General features: G+C 40.4%; 1 protein-coding gene across 5 annotated transcripts in view; it reads left to right on the forward strand.

The window, feature by feature from the left end:
- KDM3A (lysine (K)-specific demethylase 3A) overlaps positions 1 to 23,915 on the forward strand; it is a 56,689-nt gene that overhangs the window by 18,060 nt on the left and 14,714 nt on the right. For 3 of the 5 annotated variants that reach the window (XM_010862222.1, XM_010862223.1, XM_010862224.1), the window contains exons 9-18: positions 4,985 to 5,148; positions 7,080 to 7,597; positions 11,289 to 11,493; positions 14,281 to 14,495; positions 17,571 to 17,723; positions 17,862 to 17,957; positions 18,572 to 18,699; positions 20,035 to 20,230; positions 21,462 to 21,634; positions 22,075 to 22,311. In XM_010862222.1, the coding sequence (XP_010860524.1) occupies positions 4,985 to 5,148; positions 7,080 to 7,597; positions 11,289 to 11,493; positions 14,281 to 14,495; positions 17,571 to 17,723; positions 17,862 to 17,957; positions 18,572 to 18,699; positions 20,035 to 20,230; positions 21,462 to 21,634; positions 22,075 to 22,311 (2,085 nt within the window). Of the gene's footprint in view, positions 1 to 2,177; positions 2,231 to 4,984; positions 5,149 to 7,079; positions 7,598 to 11,288; positions 11,494 to 14,280; positions 14,496 to 17,570; positions 17,724 to 17,861; positions 17,958 to 18,571; positions 18,700 to 20,034; positions 20,231 to 21,461; positions 21,635 to 22,074; positions 22,312 to 23,915 lie in introns of all 5 variants that reach the window. The other 2 variants (XM_010862226.1, XM_010862225.1) reach the window with 2 other exon arrangements.

Consider the following 23,915-nt stretch of genomic DNA (forward strand, 5'->3'; position numbering starts at 1 on the left):
GGTATTAGAAGCTGAAAGAGAAACAGTAGAATAGTAACCTGTCAGGTTTTGGCACTGGATAAATTGTTAGCAGTCTTGGATAGAGATAATAAAGGGTGATTTGGAGAGGTTATTTGAGTGTTGTCTGTCATAGAGAAGGCATCAGTGTAAACAGTGAGATGAAAAGGAGAGCAACATGATGTTCTGTTGAGGTGGGGACCATGACTCAGGAAATGGCATCCTAATGGATCATGGAGAAATCAACCTGGGGTACAAGTGGGACTGGGGTCATTGGGGACGTCGTGTTGGGAAAGGTGCCAGTTCTTCAAAGTGTCAAGTTTATCAGTGAAGTGATAGGCAACTGAGCAAGTAAATATATGACCTTGAAGGCAAAGGTAGTGCCTGTAAAATATAGTAACATACATATGTAAGTGATCCTCTCTTCCTGACTCACACTTTTTTTTTTTAATGGAGACAATCATGAAAGTATTGAACGAAGCCACAAATTAATGAAAATACATATCATATTCATAGATTAAAAGCTGATACATGGATCAATAAAATATTGGTCTTTTATGCTTTAATATTATGTATTAAAAATGCATCTTAAAAAAAAAAAAACTTTTTGCTTTGTATTGGGATATACCCAGTTAACAATGTTGTAATAGTTTCAGGTGAACAGCAGAGTGACTCAGCCATACATATACATGTCTCCATTCTCCCCCAAACTCTCCTCCCATCCAGGCTGCCACATTACCCTGAGCAGAGTTCCATGTGCTATAGAGTAGGTCTTTGTTGGTTATCCATTTTAAATATAGCAGTGTGTATAGGCAACCATAAATTCATTCTCTGTCTGTGAGTCTCTGTTTTGTAAGTTCATTGGTATCATTTCTTTTTAGATTTCATGTATAAGGGGTGTCATACAGTATTTTTTCTTCTTTCTCTGACTTATTTCACTCAGTATGACAATCTTTACTGACTCCCACTCTTGAAGGGCAGGGAGCGTGTCTCTCTGCTCTCTGTCAGCATCCTATCCAGCTCAGTAGGTTTGTGTGAACTGATTACTGGGAACAGTAGAATCTATTTTCAAAAAGGCCTGAACTTTGGCTAGGAGATAAGTCTCTCAACCTATTTGAGCCTTAACTTTGACATCTAAAATGTGAAAATAAATTTGATGTAGAAAAGCATGTCTGTTTCAGCTCGTAAGACCTATCCTAGAAGATGGTTATTTTGAGACATTAGTCTGCCATCTTTTCAGTCAGCTGGCTTTCCAAATAAAGCCATATTCCTTGCCTCAACAAGCAAATGAAAGACCTATCCTAGTTATCTTCTCATTCTAAAGGAAGTTGGCGATGGTAAATTTTTACCTGGGTATTGATGTTTTAGAAATTATTACTATATTTTTAATTATAAAAAGTTATTCTCCTTTCTATTGCACTTATTTTCAAAATAAAGGTTCTTACTTTTTTTGAAAAAGTTACTCTCATTTAAAAATATTTTGGTAACCTGGAAAAGCATAGTAAAGAAAAGATCACTCATAATCACACTTTTCAGAGACTCACTATTCACATTTTGGAATACCTATCCTCCTCCTATTTTTGTTTGTTTTTCTTTTTCCTGTATAGTTACAGAGGCTTAAAAAAAAAAAAACTAAAAAACTAAAAGCCATACTCTTGTGTAGCTTTCATGATTTCACAGTATATTATGAATGTTTTTCCGTATCAGTAAATATTCTTCTTTGTCATGGGTCATCCTTGTAATCAGACAAGTTTTTTGGAAACACTGGCCTAGCCTAAGTTTCAGGGAGATGGAGAGGTAAAGAAAGACGTGGGGAGAGAAAGAGTTCATTTAAATATGTGAGTGAAAGGTGAGTACAGTAACACACTTGGTGCATGTCTCACTGTGTTTCCACTTTGCAGATATGTTGGATGTGTGCAGAGTTGGTAGTCTTTGGGTGACAAGAGTTTAGGATTAGGTAGATGAGACTCTTTATTGCCTTGATGAATACTTCTGGATAAGGTGAACCTGTTTGCCAGTAGCATCTGGCTCCTTGAAGGTCTTCTCTGCCTAGCAGACTATTCCTCAGAGTTAGGATGTTGCCTGGTTAATTGAGACAGTCTGCTGAGTAGTATGAGCCAGCAGTATCCTTTTTGGAATATCATTATACACTCAATTATATTATCTCCGTCTGCTGGCAGGGAGGAACTATTGCCATGACTGGTATAGAAGACCTTCAGGGAAAACTCTTCAGGTAAGAAGAAACTTTGACCCTTGCCAAGTCAGGCCAGTGCAGCGGTGTGCACATGGAGACGGGTTTGGAATCAGAGTGCTATGCCTGTTAAGTTAAACCTTAGGAGAGTTATAGTGATCTACTTACTTCAGTCTCTTAAAGGAAATGATCCAGGTCATGATCATTCTAACACATGGTGGCTGAACCGAGGAGTTTTGCATGATGTGTTTCTGCTTTGAGATAGCTAATCAATGTGCCAGGTACTGTGGTGAAGCACTGCCGTATACAGTATGCTTCATTACTTGCCTTTTTTCTCATTGCTCTCCTTTATTACTCATCATTACGACTGAGGAAGCCGAAGCTCAGAGAGCTTAAATAATGTGCTGAGACTGTGTCAGAGACTGGATTCCAACCAGGGTCTAACACCAAAACCCAGCACTCTTGGCCACTGTTCTGTTGTTGCCATTCCTCTCCAGAACTTTTGCCTGGTATGGTGAGGCACCAAGAGAGTCCTCCTTCCTTCCATCTGGTTGTCCAACCCTATTTCCAGTTAATACTTAACTGAGCATTTAATATGTGCTAGACATTTGTGGGCATTACTGCTTGGCTCTTTAGTTAACTCAGAATACAGTTGTAGCTATTACCATTTTCAAATAAGAAGTGCTAAGAGCATTTATCCATTCATGCACTCCACCAGTCTTATTTATTGAGCATCTGCTCTGTGCCTGGCTTTAAAAGATTTAACAGTGATGTAAGAGCAGGGTCTCTGTCCATAGAAGCTTATGTTTCATTGTGAAGAGACTGACAATAAAATAGTAGCTTAAGGTATTTGCACAGTGTGTTGGTACAATGGAAGATAGAAACATGGTAATATAAAGTGTAAGGCAGTTATGCTTTGGGACACTGCTTTGGAAAGAGTGATTAGAGATTCTGAGGTGACAGTTGAGCAGATTTGAGGCTGAAGGATGGGACCAGCCACATGAAAATGTCCAGACCCAGAGGAGAATAGCAAGTACAGAGGTGCAGGCAAGAAAGAGCTTAGAACATTTGGAGACCAGAAAGGAAACCAGTTTAGTTGGAGCACTTTTAACAAATGGAGTGATATGAGGCTAGGGGGTTGGCGGAGACCAGACCGTGTAGAATTCTAGTCGGCACTGGAGTGACTGATTTATAAAGATTGCTCTGTGGTAGAATTTTAACTTCAGAGAAGAGGCAAAAAGTTCAGGCAAAAATGGAAGGAGGTCAGGCCAGTTAGTATACATGTGATAGTCCAGGGGAAAGATGGTGGTAGGGGTGGCCTGGAAAGAAGTTGATAGATTCCACAAACATTTTGGAAATAGAAGCAGCATTTTCTGGCTAATTGATACGGGAAATGAGATGGAGGGTTTTCTGGCTCGAGCAGTTCAGTGCATATTGTAACAAAATAAAAATATCTTATTTCCTTAATTCATTTTAAAAATGAGGAAACTGAGGCCCACAGAGGGAAAGTTTGGCTATCCCAGGGATGTCCTTAGACTAGCCAAAGCTTCCCCACAAAGATCCTTCTGGGAAACACTAAGCTAATATTTAACCAAAACTGAGCTCACATAGTGTAATACATGATCAGATAACTTGGCACCGTGAAATAGTGGAAAGCTGTGCCAGAACTTTAATGTTGATTAAGTAAATTCTTATTTTTCAGATGTTTTTATTTAACATAGACAGTATTTTCAAGGCCATCAAAGTAAATGTCTGCAAAGAAGATTCACATGTAGGCTACATGGTTTACATTCAGAATTGTGAGGTTTAAAAACTGGTTTTAAAAACTTACTTAAGAGAAGTTCTACATCATATTTTAGGAGTTAGTAACTAGAAGATGAAGACACTTAAAAGATTCTACAAGTTTAGATCTGGTGGTAAAGTGAATGTAAAGGTCATTAAAAGAGATAATGAATGAAAAGGACAAGTGACTTTAAATTTACACACATGTAAAGAGGCTGGTGAAACTGGTCTGTGGATTTCACCTGGTTTAGCCATAGAATGTTCAGTTGTCTGAAGTTGAGTTTAATCTCTTCCTTCTCTTTCCATGATGGGAAGTTTTATTTTTTTGGATAGTATAAACTGGGAAGAAGTTGGTCTGTCACTCATATTTTTGTAAAGGTAAAAGTACACAAAAAGGGAAGGGGACAAGTGTCTTAACTTTGTCCCACAGGCCTGTCATGACTTGGTATTTTTTGCAGCTTGGGATGACATTTGTGCCTTGATGAGCCACTTACAAGCAAGAACCATGTCCTCAACCTTTATTGCATTGTAAAGGCTTATGTGGTACCAAGTAGGCTCCACTGCCTGCAAGAGCCCTATGTGGTCTGGTCTCCTGCCAGTCCTCGCAGTAAGTGCGCGGTGGGCACTCAGTAACGCTGAACTGAATGCATGTGAAGCTGCCACCATTTGAAGACAGTCGATAAAAAGCTCACTTCTGTGCCTTGCACTAGTCAAGTAACTGCCACATGGCTGTGTTTTCCTGGTATTCAAAGGTCTGTAAAAGATCAACTTGTGGTCTTTTCTAGGAAGACTCAAGTTTTGTGAAAAGCTGGAGTGACTTATTTGATAGCTCTCAGGTATAAGTCCTTAATTTGTGGTTTATTCATTGTTCTCCTGTTCTTTTCTTTTTATTTGGTGGTGGTATTGTGCTTGTTGACTACTAAACCAAGCAAATAAATTTGAATCTTGCAAGCATTTTGTAATTCTGCACTAGGGGCTTCCCTGTTAACATCTGCTTGCTTTGATATCTTTTAGGCCTCTCCTAGTGTGTGTCCTGTACAGTCTGTTCCCACAACAGTTTTTAAGGAGATACTGCTTGGCTGTACTGCAGCTACTCCGCCAAGTAAGGACCCGAGACAGCAGAGCACTCCCCAAGCCGCCAACTCTCCACCGAACCTCGGAGCAAAAATCCCTCAGGGGTGAGTCAGAAGTTAAAGATGTTTAATCTTGCAACCCACTGGACCGGGTTGCCATTTCCTCCTCCAGGGAATCTTCTCAACCCAGGGATCGAACCTGCATCTCTTACATCTCCTGCGTTGGCGGGCAGATTCTTTTACCAGTAGTACCACCAGGGAAGCCCATACTGATGTTTAATCAGAATATAGAAGGGTTATTTTAGCCATGGTTCTTTCTGTCTGAGCTGACATTGCTCGGGTGGCAAGATTGACCCTACATTCAGTGTTTAGAGAGTGTTAGTGCAGTGAAAATTTGATGTAATGACCTGCCATTCAGTGTATCTCAGGTTGTCAGGGGAGGTTAGTTTCCAATTGGTCATATGCCTTCAGAGGTGATACGTGTAGTTGGCATACAGACCTACATAAAACAGGTCACAGAAAAGAAAAGGGGGTGTGAGGAAAGAGGAGCTTTCTTGACTTTGTATAGTAGAGAGAATGGTCTACTGAAATACTACAAACAGCTGGAGAATAGATGTCCACTTTTCAAGGAAAGGGAGCCAGTTGGTTGTATGTGGAAGACTGAGATCCATGGGAGTGTGGGGTAGAGGGAGACAGGGTTCCAGTGAATGAGCTTCATCAGCCTGGACCTCAACTATAGCTGAGAGATGTAGCAGTAGAGAAAATAGTAAGACAAAATCAAGGAAGCAGTAGTTATGACTTACAGTTACTTATTTACAGAAGATAGTGGAATAAGAAATGTAAAATCTAATCAGAAATTTAAAGTGGCCACAAGATTAATGGAGAGATGAGTTTTAAGAGAAGGATCTTTTTTAGGAGGGATGGTGGCCTGTGTAAGCAGTTGTAAAGACCTAAGATAGGGCTCAGAAACTGGTGTAGAAAGGTAGGCTTGGAAGACCACTGTAGTAAATGGGAGAGTGCATGAGCACACCAGTTCACAGGGAGGACAGCAGGCTGCCAGGGAGGGAGCTTAGAGGATGACCATGGAACAGTCAGAGAAAGGGCAGGGTCAGGGGAGGTTGTTTATTCAGAGTTGAAAGAGGTAACAGTAAGAAGTTTGTGGTACCCAAACAAAGATATCTAGTATGAGTGCTTCCCAGGTGGCTCAATGGTAAAGAATCTGCCTGCTGATACAGGAGACTTGGGTTTGATCTCTGGGTTGGGAAGAATCCCTGGAGAAGGGAATGGCAAACCACTCCAGTATTCCTGCCTGGAGAATCCCATGGACAGAGGAGTCTTGTGGGCTACAGTTTTTTGGGGTCACAAAGAATCAGACACAACTGAGCAACTCAACAACATGAGTGCGTCAATGAGAACTTCTCCAGGATGAGATCCTTTGGTAGAGTCAGGAAGACTAGTGTAAGAGGGAAAAAGGACTTTGCGTTCTGCTGAGGAAAGAACTTTATGACGAATTTCAGAGAAACAAAACTTCTTGAAGGATAAACCCCTATTAGGGGTGGAGAGGGTACCAGATGGTTCTGTGAACAAGCATGTCATCAGCTGGCCCTTCTCTTTGCTTCGGGTCCTGATCACTGACCAAACAAGCATGAGATTGTCCAGTGCTAGGCTGGTAACATGTTCATAGACGGAGTTTTATGCTACTGGTGATTTTGGTTTCATGTGATATTCTGTTTTGAGGGAAAGCTAAGGTTCATTTTGCTATGAGAAATAGAACTAACATGAAGTAGTTAACTATGAGAACACGCAGATAGAATTTAGGGTTGTGTTTTTCTTAATGTCTTAAGATATTTTTTCCTAGCCATTGACTGATTACTTTTAACTCCAGCCCACAGAAATCTATCCTGAATTCTCTGATATAAGCAGTTTTCTTTTCTCTTTCATACTGTCTACTTTAGGAAAGCAAGCAATTATTTTTGGAAGGTAGGGAAGAGATGAAAGAGGCCTAGATGCTAGTTTTCCATATTAATCTTTTTCAGATGTCATAAACAGATTTTACCAGAACTTTCTTCCTGTCTAAATACAAAGCCTGAAATACTGAGAACAAAACCAGATGTTGCCTGCAAAGTAGATTTGCTCTCTTCAAAGTCCTCTCAGATTGGAACTGGAGACTTAAAAACCCTGAATGAACCAAAGGGAAGCTGTTCCCAGCTGAAGACCAGCACTGAAGAGGAAAGCAGTGTGGAATCTCTTCCTCCATCATCGACTGATCCTCCTAAGGAGTGCATACCAATAAAGGCGGCTTCTGTGGCAGAATTGGAAATCACCAACACTCCTGAACTGCAGAAGCATTTCGAACATGCACCTTCCACATCTGATGTCCTTTCAAAGAAGCCAGAAGAGAAAGCAGCTGTCAATAGTAACAGTCCTGATAGTTGCATAGAAAAAAGGGGAGAACCTTCAACTTTAGGCTGCCAGTCACAGAATATAAAGGCATCTTCAGCAAAAGTAGATCCTGAAAGCTGCTGTACAAGAAGCAACAATAAATTCCAGAATGGTGAGTGTTTCTGCATATGTTTATTGGTAAAAGGTAAGATGGTTGTCAGTACATACATTATCTTCTTCTTACCTTATGAGAAAATAATAGGAAAATGATGGTAGAAAAAATTCAAAGAAGAAAGTAAAACCCCTAAATCTGAGAAGTGATACTGTTCATATTTTGGTGAAATTGGTTCTATGTATATGGAAACACAGATGAGCTGTGAGACACATGGGTTCGTACCAACAGTTTTACCCAGTGCATTAGTTGTAGATGTCTGTCAGCGTTTTAAAGGCTGCAGGGATACCCGTATATGCATTTACCATATGACTTAGGTGGGTCCCAGTTTTTGGTTGTAAGAAAATTTTGAAAAAAAAATCTAAAGTGATCTGCTTGCTTTATCGTCATCCTGTAACTGATTTTTCTGTAACATCTATGTTGGAGAGAAGGAAGTGATTAAAGTTTTATGCTCACACAGGGATAGTTCAGACTTGAAGTTTTTTAAAAAAGGGAATTGCATCACCACCTCTATCTAGCAAAGAGATTTTTAGTTAAAGAATGTAGCGGACAGTGCTAACTTAGGACTCCCCTCTTTGCTTAAGGGAAGGTCCTGCTTCACCCGTGATTTTTGTTTGTTTGTTTTTAAGTTTTTTGGCCACACCACACAGCATGTGGGATCTTAGTTCCCCAACAAGGGATTGAACCCATACCCCTTGCAGTGGAAGCAGAGTCCCACCACTGGAGTGCCAGGGAAGTCCCTTTGCATGCACAATTTAGAACTCAGTGCTCTTCATATAGAGATAATGGTACATTGTATTTCATGATACTTATACGTTGAGGATGCATTTCAGTGATGGGAGTTATTAGAAGCTCTCTTATTAGAATTAACAGAGCAACATGGCTCCAGTATGTCAAAAGGTTCAGTTTAAAAATAGATTTGATAGATGTCAACTGGGTATAAAAAAACTTGAAAAACAGTTAATAAAAATGCTGTTCATTTGGATAAGTAACAAATGGATAATCCCACACTCTAGCTCTTCCTGCAGGGCTCTGAAACTAGAGGGCAGGATGGGTGGATTTGACTGGGGGTCTTCCTGAAGTAGAGTTGGAGGAGTTGGAAAAGAACTTTCTTTGCTGAGTAATTCTTCTAACCCAGCTTCTTCATTCTTGAGGTTTAAGTTGATATAGCTGGTAATTTGCATAAAATTAATTGCATAAGATTATACTGTTCCTCAGAAGTTATGTAACTCCCCAAGAAAGTGAATATTCATGACCATGTCCCTGTTCTATTTCTTTATTCTTTTTGAGTCACCAGCCTTCACATTCAGCTAGTTTTTAAGGCAAAGTATTTTCATATTATGTGAAGAAGCAGTAAAAGTTCTAGACCAGTAAACACATTATAGATATAGAAGTGAGTTTCAGAGTCCACCTTTGTCTTGCTTAATATGTTGTGCAACTCTGTTCCAACTAAAATGATTTTGAGGGAAATGAGAGGCCTTGTCACATCCTGCTGTGTGCTGTCTACTGGGACTTCTAAGGCTGAGGAGTAAGGCAGTGTGATTAGAAACCTACCGAGATCTCTACTGTTTCCACCAGTATTGCTTGTGGATTTGGAAAGACTCCACTGGACACTGCTGCTCCACTGTGTGACCTTACTTAGGGGTTCGAAAACAAAAACAAGCTGGAGTTGAACAGCCACTCTTTTTTCTATTTGGTAGATGCATGGCTTCTCAGAAGTCAGTATTGCTTTTGGTTCTGAGTTAAGAGAATCATTGATGAGAGATCAACCGCTGCACTCCTCAATACAGAGCTAACTTTAGATAATTCAACTTGCTTATTTCTAGATATTTCCTCTTTTAAGCCCAGGCAAGACAGTTGTTAAGATAATCTCTGGACTCAGCTTGGGAAAATCTGGTCCCATTCAAAGGGTGATGTGTTTTCAGTATCAGGATGGAATTTTAAACTACTGATTACTTTATTTTCTCTCCTTTCTGACTTTACCTTACTTTACCTTCTCTTTTACTGAATAACAATGTTTAAGGAGTTGGGGCCTGACGGCATCCATTTAGCGTTTTAAGGTGTGCTCTAGTCCTGCTTTAAAAGAGAGAGAACATCAGGACACATCAAAGGTGATTTATTAAAGATGCTTATTTTATTTAAAACCACCTTTGGTTTGAGGTCTTACTTCTAGTTTCCTTCAAGACCTCTTAGCAGCATCTCCCACCCAGCTCTCGAGTGGTTCTCCCAAAGTTGTGTTTTTGTTTTTTGTTTGCTTAAGAATCTACTTTCCTTTTCTCAGCTCCCTTGGACCCCAAGGTAAGGTCTTTTCTGTTGGTTTTATATGAAATACAGTTATTCTTCAGTATCCAAGAGGGATCAGTTCCAGGATTCCTGCAGATACCAAAAATCTGCAAATACACAAGTCCCCTACTGTCAGCCTTCCCCATCTGACACTGGGGTTCTGCATTTGCAGATGCAACCAGCCACAGATTGTGTAGTGTTTTCTTTTCATTTTTTAAAAAAATTTTTGGTTGTAGATTGGAGCCATACTCCCTGCATTGAAAATGCAGAGTTTTAACCACTGGACCACCAGGGAAGTCCCTGTATAGTATTTTCAATCCATTGTTGGTTGAACCCACAGATGCAGAGGGCTCACTGCGTGCCCAAAGGCTCTTGACTTAGAAATAGATTCCCTTCTGTGTTATTTCCCCTAACAGAGTGGTTGCTCTTTAAAATTAGGTCTCTACTTTTTTCTCCCTTTAGACACTATGTTGCATTTCCATTCAAGTTCCCCAGCTTTTAAGTTGAAACTTAAACATGCATTTACTTAGAATCGAAATTCTGTCTTTAGCCAAGGCTCTTAATCTTGAATGGAAAGTATGTGTGAAGGAAATTTAAGATTGTTTGAGGGGCAGGGGTCAGTGCTCTTGGAAGCACTTAGGAAATAACTTATAGACGTGGGGGGGGGGGGGGGCTATGTTATTTGGGTTTTGTTATGTTTGGAATGGTTAGCTTTGCAGAATGCTTTAGAAAGCACCTCTTAAGCCAGTCTTTTTTGAGTGTAAAAACTGACAGAATTGGTTTCCACGTGGTCCTCTATTGAGATAAACCTATCCCTGTGTATTGTTAAGTTTGCAGTGAGTTTGAGTTAAGTGTCTGCTTTGGAGAAGTCTGCCTGCAATGTTTATCTGTTTTGGGCTTTTTTTTAAATTATTTACATATTTTTATTTATTTTTGGCTTCCTCGGATCTTAGTTGTCACACATGGGCTCCAGAGCGTGTAGACTCTGCAGTTTGCAGCGCACCGCATCGTTGCCCTGGGGCATGTGGGATTTTAGTTCCCCAAGCAGGGATCGAACCTGCATCCCTTGCATTGGAAGGTGGATTCCTAACCACTGAACTACCAGATAAAGCCCCAAAACGTTTATCTTATCTAGGGTTATGAATACAAGTATGCATTACCTTGGAATTGTGAGTCTGGGGTTTTATGTTGCCAAATGGATTCACCAAATGAGAAGCATTTTAAAGAGAATAAAACTTCCAATTGTTCCGATAGTTGTCTTCAGCCATTTTCGGAAATTACAGTTGAACCAGTAATTGAGATGATGAGTTCTCCCTTTGGGAAATCTGACCTTTTGAGTATTCAGTCAAAGATTGATGTGATTTTTTAAAAAATCTGACATGCCATTTCCTTCATTTTTTTTTTCTAGCCCCATCTCGGAAGTCAGTCTTGACAGACCCAGCCAAACTCAAGAAGCTGCAGCAGAGTGGCGAGGCCTTTGTCCAGGACGACTCCTGCGTGAACATCGTGGCACAGCTGCCCAAGTGCCGTGAGTGCCGCCTGGACAGCCTGCGCAAGGACAAGGAGCAGCAGAAAGACTCGCCTGTGTTCTGCCGCTTCTTTCACTTCAGGAGGTGAGGCCTCTGGGGGAAACCTGAGGTACTCTGAGCCCTTTAATGTGCTTTTCTCCTTCCTCTTCTATCAACAGTAAGTCTAAAACTGGGAAAAGTTAGAGATGATACTTCTGATCTGTAGATTTAGGAGTCTCGATCTTATTACATGGTATTTCCTACTCATACTCCTTTTCAGTTTTTTTTTTAAAGCAAGAAGCTTGAAAATACAAACTTCTGATTTTAGAAATAACAAATACAGAAAAATTCTGAAGGTTCTAAAAAACCACCACACAAATGACTACTGTTAACTTTTCAGCCATCTTAGTGTTTATGTGGTTATAGAATATATTCAAGCATACCTACTTGTTGTATAAATACTTTGAATCTTACTTTCCCCAATATGTACTTTCCCAGTACGTAATAGGAACCACTTGATCGTGTTGACTTTTTAAAAAAATTATTTATTTTTATTTTTGGTTCTACTAGGTCTTCATTGCTGCATGCGGGCTTTCTCTAGTCACAGCGAGCAGGAGCTACTCTTTGTTGTGGTGCACGGGCTTCTCCTTGGGCTGGCCTCTTGTTGCAGAGCACAGGCTCTAAGGCTTAAGACTCAGTAGTTGCAGCAAGTGGGCTCAGCAGTTGTGACTCATGGACTTTAGTTGTTCCGAGGCACCTGGAATCTTCCCAGATGAGAGATCACACCTGCATCCCTTGCATTGGCAGGCAGGTTCCTATCTGCTGTGCCACTAGGGAAATCCAATCATACTAACTTTTTTCAGCAAATACTTTTGAATAACTATGAAAGAACCCAGAATAATGATGTTTGAAAATGGACTTAACCTATTCCCTTGTTGGTATTCAGATTATTGTGTATTTTTTGCCACTAAATACAGAGATGATCATCTGTTGTCCATCTCTCTGATTATTTACTTTGGATGAGACTGGAAGTGTCCTTACTGGGTCAGAAGGTGTGTGTTTTAAGGCTTTGATACGTGAATTCTGCTACATTGCCCTGGAGGAATATTGCGCCTGCATCCATGCCCCCTGGCAGCTTTTGAGCATTCCTGTCTCTATGCCAGCAGGAAGGAGGTGTATCTTTAAAAAAAATTCTTTCTACTTTTATAGGCAAAAGCTTTCATTTTTGCATTGCTTTTTTTATTTTAAAGTCAAATTTAATTTTCTTCAAATTCTTCCATCCTGAGTGAAGAGAAAGGTAGCCTTCTGGTCTTTTTGATATATAAATGAGCAGTGTTGTTCTGGGTATAGATGAGCTTTTAGATATGATACATTTTCTCAGAAATCTAGGTAGAATTTCAGGCTCAACTAACTCTAATCATAAACAGAAGTGTTGCTTTTAATTTCTTCCTATCTCTCCCCATTTAGTTTTATCAAGATTCAGGATTGCTGATGAACTGAATTAAATGCACAAGCATTTTAGATCATTTTGTCTGTGCTGGTAACTTTCAGATTGAAGGTTATTTAATGAACAAGAGTTATTTTAGATGGTAGGTAGTTTGTCCTATTCATTCCTGAGTAAATTGCAAAAGCACCACAGTAAAGTGTGTGTAGCATTAGAACTGTGGTAAGTGTTAAGAGAAGCCAGTGTGGAACAAACTCACTTCTTTGGTAAAAAGAATGTTAAAATTTTAAAAATAGAGCGTTTTCCCCCTGACGTTTACAGTGATGATCGATACTGTCATAAGTACCATCAGGTTTGTTTTCCATTATGTTCTGTAGATGAAATAGGGGAGGGGAGGGTCATGGTGAAGTTCAGTTGCCATATCCTGTTTACCGTCTCCTCCCCATTTGAACTGTCTTCCAAATTTATTTTTTAGAATTATGACTAGCTCTCATTTGGAATGTCAGTTAAAAACTGTGGGCTCCTAGAAATACGTTTGCATCTGTTAATGCAATTCCCCATGGGCTTCCAGTTCTGGACAAATGATTTTCCTAAGGCACAATTTCGTGCATCTCATGGGCTCAAAAAATTTTGGCAACTGCCCAATGACTAGCAAAGAAATTGCGGTCCCTGCATTTTTCTTGCCTTTATATGAAATAGCGTTTCCTTGACATGCCATCTGTTACGTAATATCTACCTGTTCTTGCAAGGCCAAGCTTAATTACTGTCTCTTAACATGAAGTCTTCTAATAAATCCCAGACTACTACACAACCTAGGAAAAAACATGATAGATGTCAAAGATGTATTAGAAACAGAATGTTGAGAAAATACTCAGCTTTTGGCTCCACCTTCCTAGGTACCAAGCCCCATCATAACACTGCCTCTTATTCCAGAATCTTGCATGGTAATTTACAGCTAGAATTCTAAGGATTCTGAATACCTCATGAATTCATGTGGTTTTGGCTTCAGTGATATCTAGGGTTAGCCTTCCTCTGCTGAGCATTAATCTTTTAGCAGTTGTTATATTCAGATCTGATCAGGTTATTTATATCACCTTCTGTTTGTTGTCAGTTTACTTCTGTGACATCTTGTGATTGTTCTTGCTATTAACTTCCATCCACATCAGGCAGGTTCAGTAGCTGTGCCTGGAGGTGACAGGATTAGATAACTGGTTGGAATGTAAAGCACACCTCCTCTCCCCTCCAGTCCTTCATGTCTTTTTGAGGGAAAATCTTTATACTGATGCTGCCACATAGCAAATTGGCTGTTACTAGCCATGGAGATTATAGAAAGCTGGGAAGGAAATGGGGTTGATTTAAATATTTAAATAGTAACAACAAGTTGTAAATCAATATTTTATATATGTAACATGCTTTTTTTTTTTCTTTCTTCCTTTCACTTCTTCTAGGTTACAGTTCAACAAACATGGTGTATTGCGGGTAGAAGGCTTCTTAACACCAAACAAGTATGACAGTGAAGCAATTGGCTTGTGGTTGCCTTTAACCAGAAATGTTGTGGGGACTGATTTGGACACAGCAAAGTATATCCTGGCCAACATTGGAGACCACTTCTGTCAAATGGTGATTTCTGAAAAGGAAGCTATGTCAACTATTGAGCCACACAGTAAGAGCACCTCTTAGGGGATAGGATTTTTGAGTCCAACTTGACTTTCATCCCTAAATGATACCTAAGTCCAAATAATGTGTGGGTTTCATTTTCACCTAGAAGTTTAGATGACTTTGGTATACTGAGGTTGCCTTTTTTTCCTTGTGACAGATTCTGCCTGTTGATTTAATTAGAGTCAGTTACCTCTCTTTGGAGGTTGTTTAGGTTGTTTACTAAAGGAGTGGAACTCCTTTTTTGTTAAGAAAGCTAAAGAGAGATGGTGGTGGAATTTGCACAGCGTTACCAACAGTATGGGCTCACCTTAAGGGGTGAGACAGTCTCACACTTTGTTCCATCATTGTGTCTTCCACAAATGGTTCAAAGTAAAAAGTGAAGCCTTTTCATTCCTCTAGTAGGTATCTTTTCAGACTTTGTATAACCATATATGTTTCAATATAAGCATCTGTACATACCAGTGTTAAGAATTTTTATCATTGGTTCCAGGAACTAACTGAAGCTAGTTTAAGCACCAAAATAATATATTAGATAAGTTTGATTATTCTTGTATCTCAGAGTTCAGGGAATGGAAACTGGGGCATTCCCAGGAGTGGAAGTTCAGCGCTAGGTGGGGAGTGGCATTGTAAACTCTACAGGCAGCTGAAGTCCTACTGAATTGAAAAGCAGCTTTAGAATCACTCTGTTCTCTTGGGCAATAGAGACCCTGATAAGTCAAGAATCTCCTGTGATCTTACATTTAGGACAAGTGACTCTGGTGTTTCATTTTCAGTAAAGATACGAAAGTTTTCTTCTTACATACTTTTAAGTAAAAGAATATTTAAAGAATTCTTAAGTAACTGATCTACAGGTGGTATATGAGTGATTGGAAAGTAAAAACACTTCTTTGAAATATATTAGTAGCTTCCTGAATCAGCAGGGCTACTGTTAAGTTGTCTGAAAAATGTGGATTTTTATTTTTCCACTCCAAAAAAACTACAGTTGTCTTTTTAAGAGCATAATTAAGAAACTTGGTCCTTAAAGATGTATATGTGATTAGCCTTTCCTTCTTGATTGTCCTGTTCCTCTTCATTTCCTCTGTGACAAGCTGGTCAGTTGGAGAGAGGAACTCTCTGTGAGTGATCCTGAAGGATGCTACCACAAGGTGTTCCTAGAGAGGGGGGTGAGATGGTACCCTCTGCTCCTGAGGTTAGGAAGCAGGTCCCAGCCTTCAAACATTTATTCTGTCTTTTCAATGACAATCATTGAATAGATGGCTAAGAGGTCTAAGACTACTCTGTAATAAAATAGTCTAATCCAGTGACCAAGGTGAAGTTCATAAAATCTTGTCTGTAAAATGCCTGAAGGTCTATGTATTATGCACTGAACTTTCACATTGTAATAAAATGACAGAGGTTCACTCAGCAGTTGGATTACTTTGAAGCAAACTGAAGTTAGTCACGTGTTTTATGGTCAGTCTGAAGAAAAAAAGTCACCACTGACGGGATTAGAAAAAGATGAATGTTCTCTTTAGAACACAAATGTGACAGTATTGATCCTGTCTTGTTCAGGAGAGAGAGAGAGACAATGATCTTCTGATCGAGACATTGGGCTTTTCTGTGTCCCAGGGAAATGTCCTCCCTTTGTTCCTACTTCTTGAAGCTTTCTGATGCTGTATTTGGCACTCCTCGTCGCGGGGAAGTCCCCTCCCTCCAGTTCTCAAGAGCTTGACCACTGGAACAGAAGATGCTACTTTGTAGAAGTCTAGGTTATGCCTCCATCTGTTGACTATTTGGTTAGTGTGAGTCGGTCCTGGGGGTCCCACATCACTCCTGGCTCTAGCAAAATTGAGTTTCTGTCTCTGGTCTGTGAAGGAACCAACTTTGGACCGTTGTACCTTTGCTAGTTAATGGGCTGCTCCCTCCAGGTTCCCTAAGCACCCGGAGGGTTTTTAATGAGCAGTCTGAGAGGTTTCGGGGCATCTGTGAATAACCAGACACTCTGCACTGAAGGTTGGGTTTGTGGATTTGAGTGAAATGTTTTTTCTTTGAAGAAAGCGAGGTCTGTGCTGCCTTTATAGTCTCAGAGCGTCTCATGACCCAAAAGGTGAGGAACCACTGCTCTCTGATACCTGTGTCTAAACCCCAACTTGCATAACCAGTGCTGCTTTCTTCATTGACTTACTCAGCAGGACTTCCTACGCACCAGTAGTGTGCAGAACTCCTTGGAGGGTGGGGTGGAAGTAGAGATCTGAGCAGGAATTCTGCTTGCATGAAGTTTAATCTCCTCGTTGTTCTGTTGCTGAGTCGTGTCTGACTCTTTGTAACCCCACGGACTGCAGCACACCACCTTCCCTGTCCTTTACTGTCTCCTGGAGTTTGCTCAGATTCATGTCCGTTAAGTCAGCGATGCTATCTAACCGTCTCATCTTCTGCCATCCTTTCTCATTTTCCCTTCACTCTTTCCCAGCCTCAGAGTCTTTTCCAATGAGTTGGCTCTTCGTATTAGGTGGCCAAAGTAGTAGAGCTTCAGCTTCAGCATCAGTACTTCCAATGAATATTCAGAGTTAATTTCCTTTAGGATTGATTAGTTTGATCTCCTAGCTGTCCAAGAGATTGCAAGAGTCTTCTTCATCACCATAGTTCAAAAGTATCAGTTCTTCGGCCCTCAGCCTTCTTTATGTCCAGCTGTCACATCCATGCCTGACTACTGGAAAAAAACATAGCTTTGACTAGACGGGCCTTTTTTGGCAAAGTGATGTCTCTTTTTTAAATACACTATCTAGGTTTGTCATAGCTTTTCTTCTAAGGAACAGCGTCTTTTAATTTTGTTGCTCCTCAAGGGAAGCAAAATTGCCCTTGACTGTGTGCCATGTACAGAGAGGCCCGAGTCTGGAGTGCAGATATGAGCTGATGGGAATGCTGGAGGAGTCCAGGAGAGCGTCATGCCTGGGGCGGGGGCTTGGGGTGGGCTCTGGAGGCTAAACAGTTACCAGGAGCTCCAGTGAGAGGGGGTAATGGCACGAACTCCTTCCCCCTTCATGTTTTATTTCGGGGGCCCTCTCCTCCCCAAGACTAAGTGGCTTATTGATTTTCGTAGGACAGGTTGCTTGGAAGCGAGCCGTCAAAGGTGTGCGGGAAATGTGTGACGTGTGTGACACCACCATCTTCAACCTGCACTGGGTGTGTCCCAGGTGTGGGTTTGGAGTGTGTGTGGACTGCTATCGGATGAAGAGGAAAAACTGCCAACAAGGTGAGAGCTGACTTCATTCTTCTCCCAGCCCCTTCTACTCTTAAGTTAAGCCTCTCACTGATGGGCGGGTGATGGATTTCTGAAACTTGTGGGGCCAGAGTCCATAAAGAGCAGTAACTACAAATCAGTTCTTTCCAGGTGCTGCCTATAAGACTTTCAATTGGCTGAGATGTGTGAAGAGTCAAATACATGAGCCAGAGAACCTCATGCCTACACAGATCATTCCTGGAAAAGGTATTTCATGGGGTGCAATGATTTTCTTTTGCCTGTGTTTTGATTAGCTCATAGGGGCTGGTAGTTTGGTTTTATTTTGTGTAATATAATTACTTGCTATCTTTATTTTAGTGTGTACCATAAATTGTCCAGAAGTGTGTTAAATAATGCCCCCAAAGTTTTTGATTAAGGCTTTCTGAATAGTTCTTTAAAAGGAAAGAAAATGGCGCATTTAGGGGAAAGCATACTTAGAATGGAAAGGAGGGAGTGTAAGCACCCTAAAACGCATGCCAAGTCACTTCAGTCCTATCCTACTCTTTGCAACCCCATGGATTATAGCCTGCAAGGCTCCTCTGTCCATGGGATTCTCTAGGCAAGAATGCAAGAATACTGGAGTGGGTTACCATGCCCTCCTCCGGGGGATCTTCCTGACCCAGGGATCGAACCCGCGTCTCTTCTGTCTCCTTCATTGGCACGCGGGTTCTTTAGCACTAGCGCCACCTGGGAAGCCCACTCTAAAATAAGTGCTGCTAAAACAAGTTATCTTGTTAGAAATACCAGCTTCTGCTTTGTAATGTTGAGGTTGAAAGTACCTAATATTCTTGTTCAGATGTTTGCCTGTGCCCTTTTTTTAGCCCTCTATGATGTTGGAGACATTGTTCATTCTGTAAGAGCAAAATGGGGAATAAAAGCAAATTGTCCCTGTTCAAACAGGCAGTTCAAACTCTTTTCAAAACCAGCCTCAAAGGAAGACATAAAACAGGTATTACTGTTTATGCTGGATTCACCATCCTTGTTAATTGTTGTCTGTCTGTTTTCAATAAGCCGAGGATTTCTATAGTATATTAGAAAGGAACGTGGGTAGAACTGTCAGTGGAAAGAAACGCTTCATCTGTTTCATGTGGCACTTTATAGACCCATTCTCAAGTTTTACATTTATTTTTGTGGACTTTATTTGTAGTCTCTTTTAAGTAGGATTTTAATTTTCATTCCTTGAAAAAGCAAAACCTTTTCTGTTACAGTCTACTTAATAAATTGCTATCAAATTTGTATAGGTTTTTAAACTTACTATAGTTTTACACAGTTAAAATTTTTCAGATAAGCCTAACATTTTTTAATTACTAAATATATTTTACCTGTAATAAATATATAAAGAATTGAAGGAAATAATACTGAAACAATCCTTTCTGTATCTCTCAATTTAAAAAATGTGTACATTTCCTTGGTGCTCACAGGCCTCTTTATGGTGACATTTCCTTCATGTCTGTCATCACATCTACCCCCCTTACTCTTCCTCACTCCTTGTTTTTAGTAATCAGAAATTATTTTACATTTTTATGAAGCTGTGGTGTGGAAGGCAGCATTGGTAGAAGAGTTTTGATCGTTGGAGTCAGAACTGAATTTGAATTCTTTTTCTGCTACTTTCTAGTTGCATAACTCTGGCTCAGATGAACTGACATATATGTGCTTTAGCTTCCTCATCAGTAATAGAGGAATAATAACGTCAGTAAAATAAGTGGTGTGCTCTGTTTGTCGTTTTTGTTGTTGTTCATGTTCGGTTCATGTTTTGAGTTCTTGTTAGGGCTCTTCATCACTTTTTAAAGCTTACTACGCTACACTAAATCAAAAGAGCATTTCCTTTTTCTGCGTTTTCCCACCTCCTCCTGAATTCACAGCTGTATTTCCTACACTGCCTCATTTACTTGTTCAGTCGCTGGTTTTTGAGTGCTTACTCATGACACTTGGGTGATGGGAACAAACTGAGCATTGTAAAGAAACGTGGTGGATGGAGTGATAGGACTATGAATGAATATGAGATGCTGCTACAATAGTGGGGTTGTATCTTGCTGTATTTACATCCTTCACGTCTTATACTTTCTCTAGTAATACTTTAAAGTTAAAAAATTAAAATCTCTTCTACACAAAACTACACAGTTCTGTTCTATTATTGGAAGATTACTGCAACTGTGATGATTTCCAGGGCTATTGGGTGGTTTTGTTGCAGATATTTCTCTCCTACTGGTGAGCAGTTAGGGGAAAAGATAAGAAAATGCAGTTTTCCAGCCTGTGTCAAGTTCTCCTTTTATACTCAACGCAGACTTCCTTAACTGGAGAAAAAGCAACTCTCGGTACCATGCTCCCGCAGAATCCCTCGGGGTTGGAGCCAGTGACTGTGGGTGGGGAGGCCGCCTCCAAACCAGCCAGCAGTGTGAAACCCGCCTGTCCGGCCAGCACGTCTCCTTTGAACTGGCTGGCAGACCTAACCAGTGGCAATGTCAACAAGGAGAACAAGGGTGAGTGTTTCCTGCCTTCCAGAACTTTGATCTGTTCCCAGAGGGACTTGGCAAACCTCAGTTACTTGGAGAAGCAGTGTGGAGGGTTAGGGGTTCCCTGTAGTCACCTGAGACCTGACACAGTTGCAAGCCCAGAGAGAACTTTTGCTGGTGATAGAAGTCATTGTTGAGCTTCTGTTTGGCAAGAATAGGGTGGGCTGAGAATTATTAGTTTCAATAGTAATTTTTGCCTTTCTATCTCTACCTTGTATATATTTCCTATTCTGTCTAAATGGGAACACTCTGTCTTCAACTTTATTTTTCTCATCCATGCTGTTGTCTCAGGATGCTTGATTGTAGTATAAAGAGCATGGGTTTGGAAATCAGGTATTTAGAATTTAGGTGATTCTGCTTTCTGGCTGTTTTACAAGAAAGAAAAATTGCAGATCACTTTCTTTCACGCAGAGATATTAAACATCTCACTGAATAGAATTCAGTACAGTAAATAAAGGACTTAACACGGGGTGACCCAATAGGGCTTGAGAAGTGCAGCTGCAGTTTTAACATTTAAAAAGTGGGGAAAAGTCATGTGAGGAGATACAGAAAAAGAGTAAAATTCAAAATCTGCTTATATTTAAAACAAAAAAACTTAGGAACAGAAGGGAATATCCTTAATGTAATGAGTTTCTACGATAAAGTTGACAGCAAACATGTCAAATTATTACTGAATTTTTTAATCAGTTGAATAATTTTTAAGCTGTTCCCTCTGTGTTCAGGCATGAGACGAGGATTCCTGTCTTCAGACTTTCATTAAACATTGTACTGGAAGTCCTGGCTATTGCAGTGAAGTGAACAAAAAGATGTTAGGATTGGAAATAAAGAGAGAAAACTGTTGATATTTGTGGACAATCTAATTACGCATGTGAAATTCTAAGAGAATCTGTATTTATAAATACTATCAAGGTTGATAGTTACAATGTTATTTACAAAAATCAGTTGTATTTTACATACCCGGAACAAATAAAAAGTACAGTTTACCATAGTATCACTTTGGGTATTGAATGTTTATATATATATACTATGTATAATATATGTAAATAGCAGTTGGAAATCCTTACCAAAATCAGTAATATCATTAGTATTTATCCTCTTAAGTTTCCTGGTTCCATAGTAATTCTGTTAATAGAAGACTAGTAAGGGCTCTGCCTTTCAGAATGCTTTTCCATCTGGATGTTTTTGGTTTCCGTTTTAGAAAAGCAACCAGCGATGCCAATTTTAAAGAATGAAATCAAATGCCTTCCACCCCTCCCCCCCTTGTGCAAATCCAGCACAGTCCTCCACACCTTTAACAGCACAATTTTGACACCTGTAAGCAACAACAGTTCGGGTTTCCTCCGAAATCTCTTGAATTCCTCTACAGGAAAGGTATGTATTTGTCTTACTGTTTATACTCTCCTCCACTCCCTGCCCCCCTCAATAAAGATGAACAGAGTCAGAGTAGAAGAGAGTAGAGAAACTAAAACAGAAAGTAGAAAGAAGGATGTGAGTCCATTGCTTTCTTCCTTCATGGATACAAAGGCTGTATCATTGGCAGATGGGCTTCACAGCTTCTAATTCTTGGCTTATGGGCTTTGGGGTACACTGATGGGCTGATTCTAATTCTTGGCTGATGGGTACACTTTTTTATGTACCACTTCTGAGAGTTGTGGTATCAGGTAGAGGAAGAAGACTTACCTCTGTGAGAGTTCTGACTTGGGTTCTTCCCTGGGTATGTAATATGTACTCATCCTACTGTTATAGGAATATAGGGTTTATTGATGGTAGGGAATGACATGTTTAAGACTTATGTTCTTTTTCAAATTCAGACAGAAAATGGACTCAAGAATACACCAAAAATCCTTGATGACATCTTTGCCTCTTTGGTACAAAATAAGACCTGCTCTGATTTATCAAAGAGGCCCCAAGGACTGACCATCAAGCCCAGCATTCTGGGCTTTGACACTCCCCACTACTGGCTGTGTGATAACCGTCTGCTTTGCCTGCAAGATCCCAACAACAAGAGCAACTGGAATGTGTTCAGGGAGTGCTGGAAACAAGGGCAGGTAAGGGGCCTCTTGCCCAGCCCCACCACATCCCCTTCCCAGTGCCTTTGGTAGACTTCTGACAACCTCACCCCACAGCCCCTCCTCTCCCCACTTGCTGGATTTTAAGTGCTATACACTTTATCTCTTTTTTTCTGTACTTTATTGTTTAGGGTGAATGCAATCAGAGTGTGGCTGTGAGTCTTATTTCTTACCACAAACATTCCTGAGCTGTATTCTCTGATGAGGTTTTGGTTTTGATTGCTTCCAACCAGTCATCTTTGGATCTTTTATTTTTTTATTTTATTGTTTTTGACTGTGATGGGTCTTCATTGCTGCACACAGGTTTTCTCTCATTGTAGAGGTGGAGGCTGCTCTGTGGTGTTGTGTGCAGGCTTCTCATTGTGGTGGCTTCTCTTGTTGCAGAGCACAGGCTTGCAGTATTGTAGTGCTCGGACTCAGTATTCGTGGCACACAGGCTTTGCTGCTCCACAGCATGTGGGATCTTCCCAGACCAGAGATCGAACCCATGTCCTCTGCATTGCCTGGCAGATTCTTAACCACTGGACCACCAGGGAAGGCCCATCTTTGGATTTTTGATGAGTGCTCTCTGGGCTCAGTGATTCTTGTGTGATAAATGTCAATTGGAGAATTGGGTATATGACTGAGGCTAATGAAGTTTGGAGGATTAGACAAAATAGGATAAAAATCAGGTGTCCCTCTTCCATGAATTATAACCTTATGCTGAAGACAGTTTTAGGTGGCCCTGAGCCATGTAGTGTCAGCCTGGAACTGGTGTGTAGTCTCCCAGGCGGGAGCCTGCTTTAAAGGGCAGTGATGCTCCATCTGAAGTTTTGGTTGATAGTTTAGGTGATGATGCTTGGCTTTGTGGACCTGCTTCTTTGCATTCTTGTTTTGGTTTATGTTTTCTGGATCTCTGTCTTCTCTTCTGGACCAAATAGAATCCTCGCTAAAGGAATAGTTTGCTCTTGGGCAAGGCCAGGACTTGGGAATTGCCAAATAGAAAAATGTATGTATTTAACAACAAAAAAATTTTTTTCAGTCCTGTTTACTAACACGATTTTCTCATGATGACAATGACACACTGAATACAGTCCACTGACATGTTTGTTTGGATTATATAATGACTTGCTTGATTTTTTTATTGTAGGTAACTTTTATTGGAGTTTAGTTGCTTTCCATTGTTGTGTTAGTTTCTACTGTACTAACACAGAGTGAATCGGCTATAATGCTCCTGTTTTAGTCTCTTAGTCATGTACAACTCTTGGTGACCCCATGGACTGTAGCCCGCCAGGCTCCTCTGTCCATAGGATTTGTCAGGCAAGGATACTGGAGTGGGTTGCTGTTTCCTTTTCCAGGGGATCTTCCCTACCCAGGGATCAAACCCAGATCTCCTGCATTGCAGACAGATCCTTTGCCACTGACCCATTGGGATAGCCATATAAATATATCCCCACTTTTTTAGATTTCCTTCCCACTTAGGTCACCACAGAGCACTGAACAGGGTTCCCTTGAGCTGTACAGTAGGTCTTGTTTGGTTTTTTGAGGATTACATAATGGGTTTTTTTTGTTTTTTTTTTTTAACTTTACAACATTGTATTGGT

Source organism: Bison bison, unplaced genomic scaffold (assembly GCF_000754665.1).
Source record: "Bison bison bison isolate TAMUID 2011002044 unplaced genomic scaffold, Bison_UMD1.0 scf7180017864480, whole genome shotgun sequence".
NCBI lineage: Eukaryota > Metazoa > Chordata > Mammalia > Artiodactyla > Bovidae > Bison > Bison bison.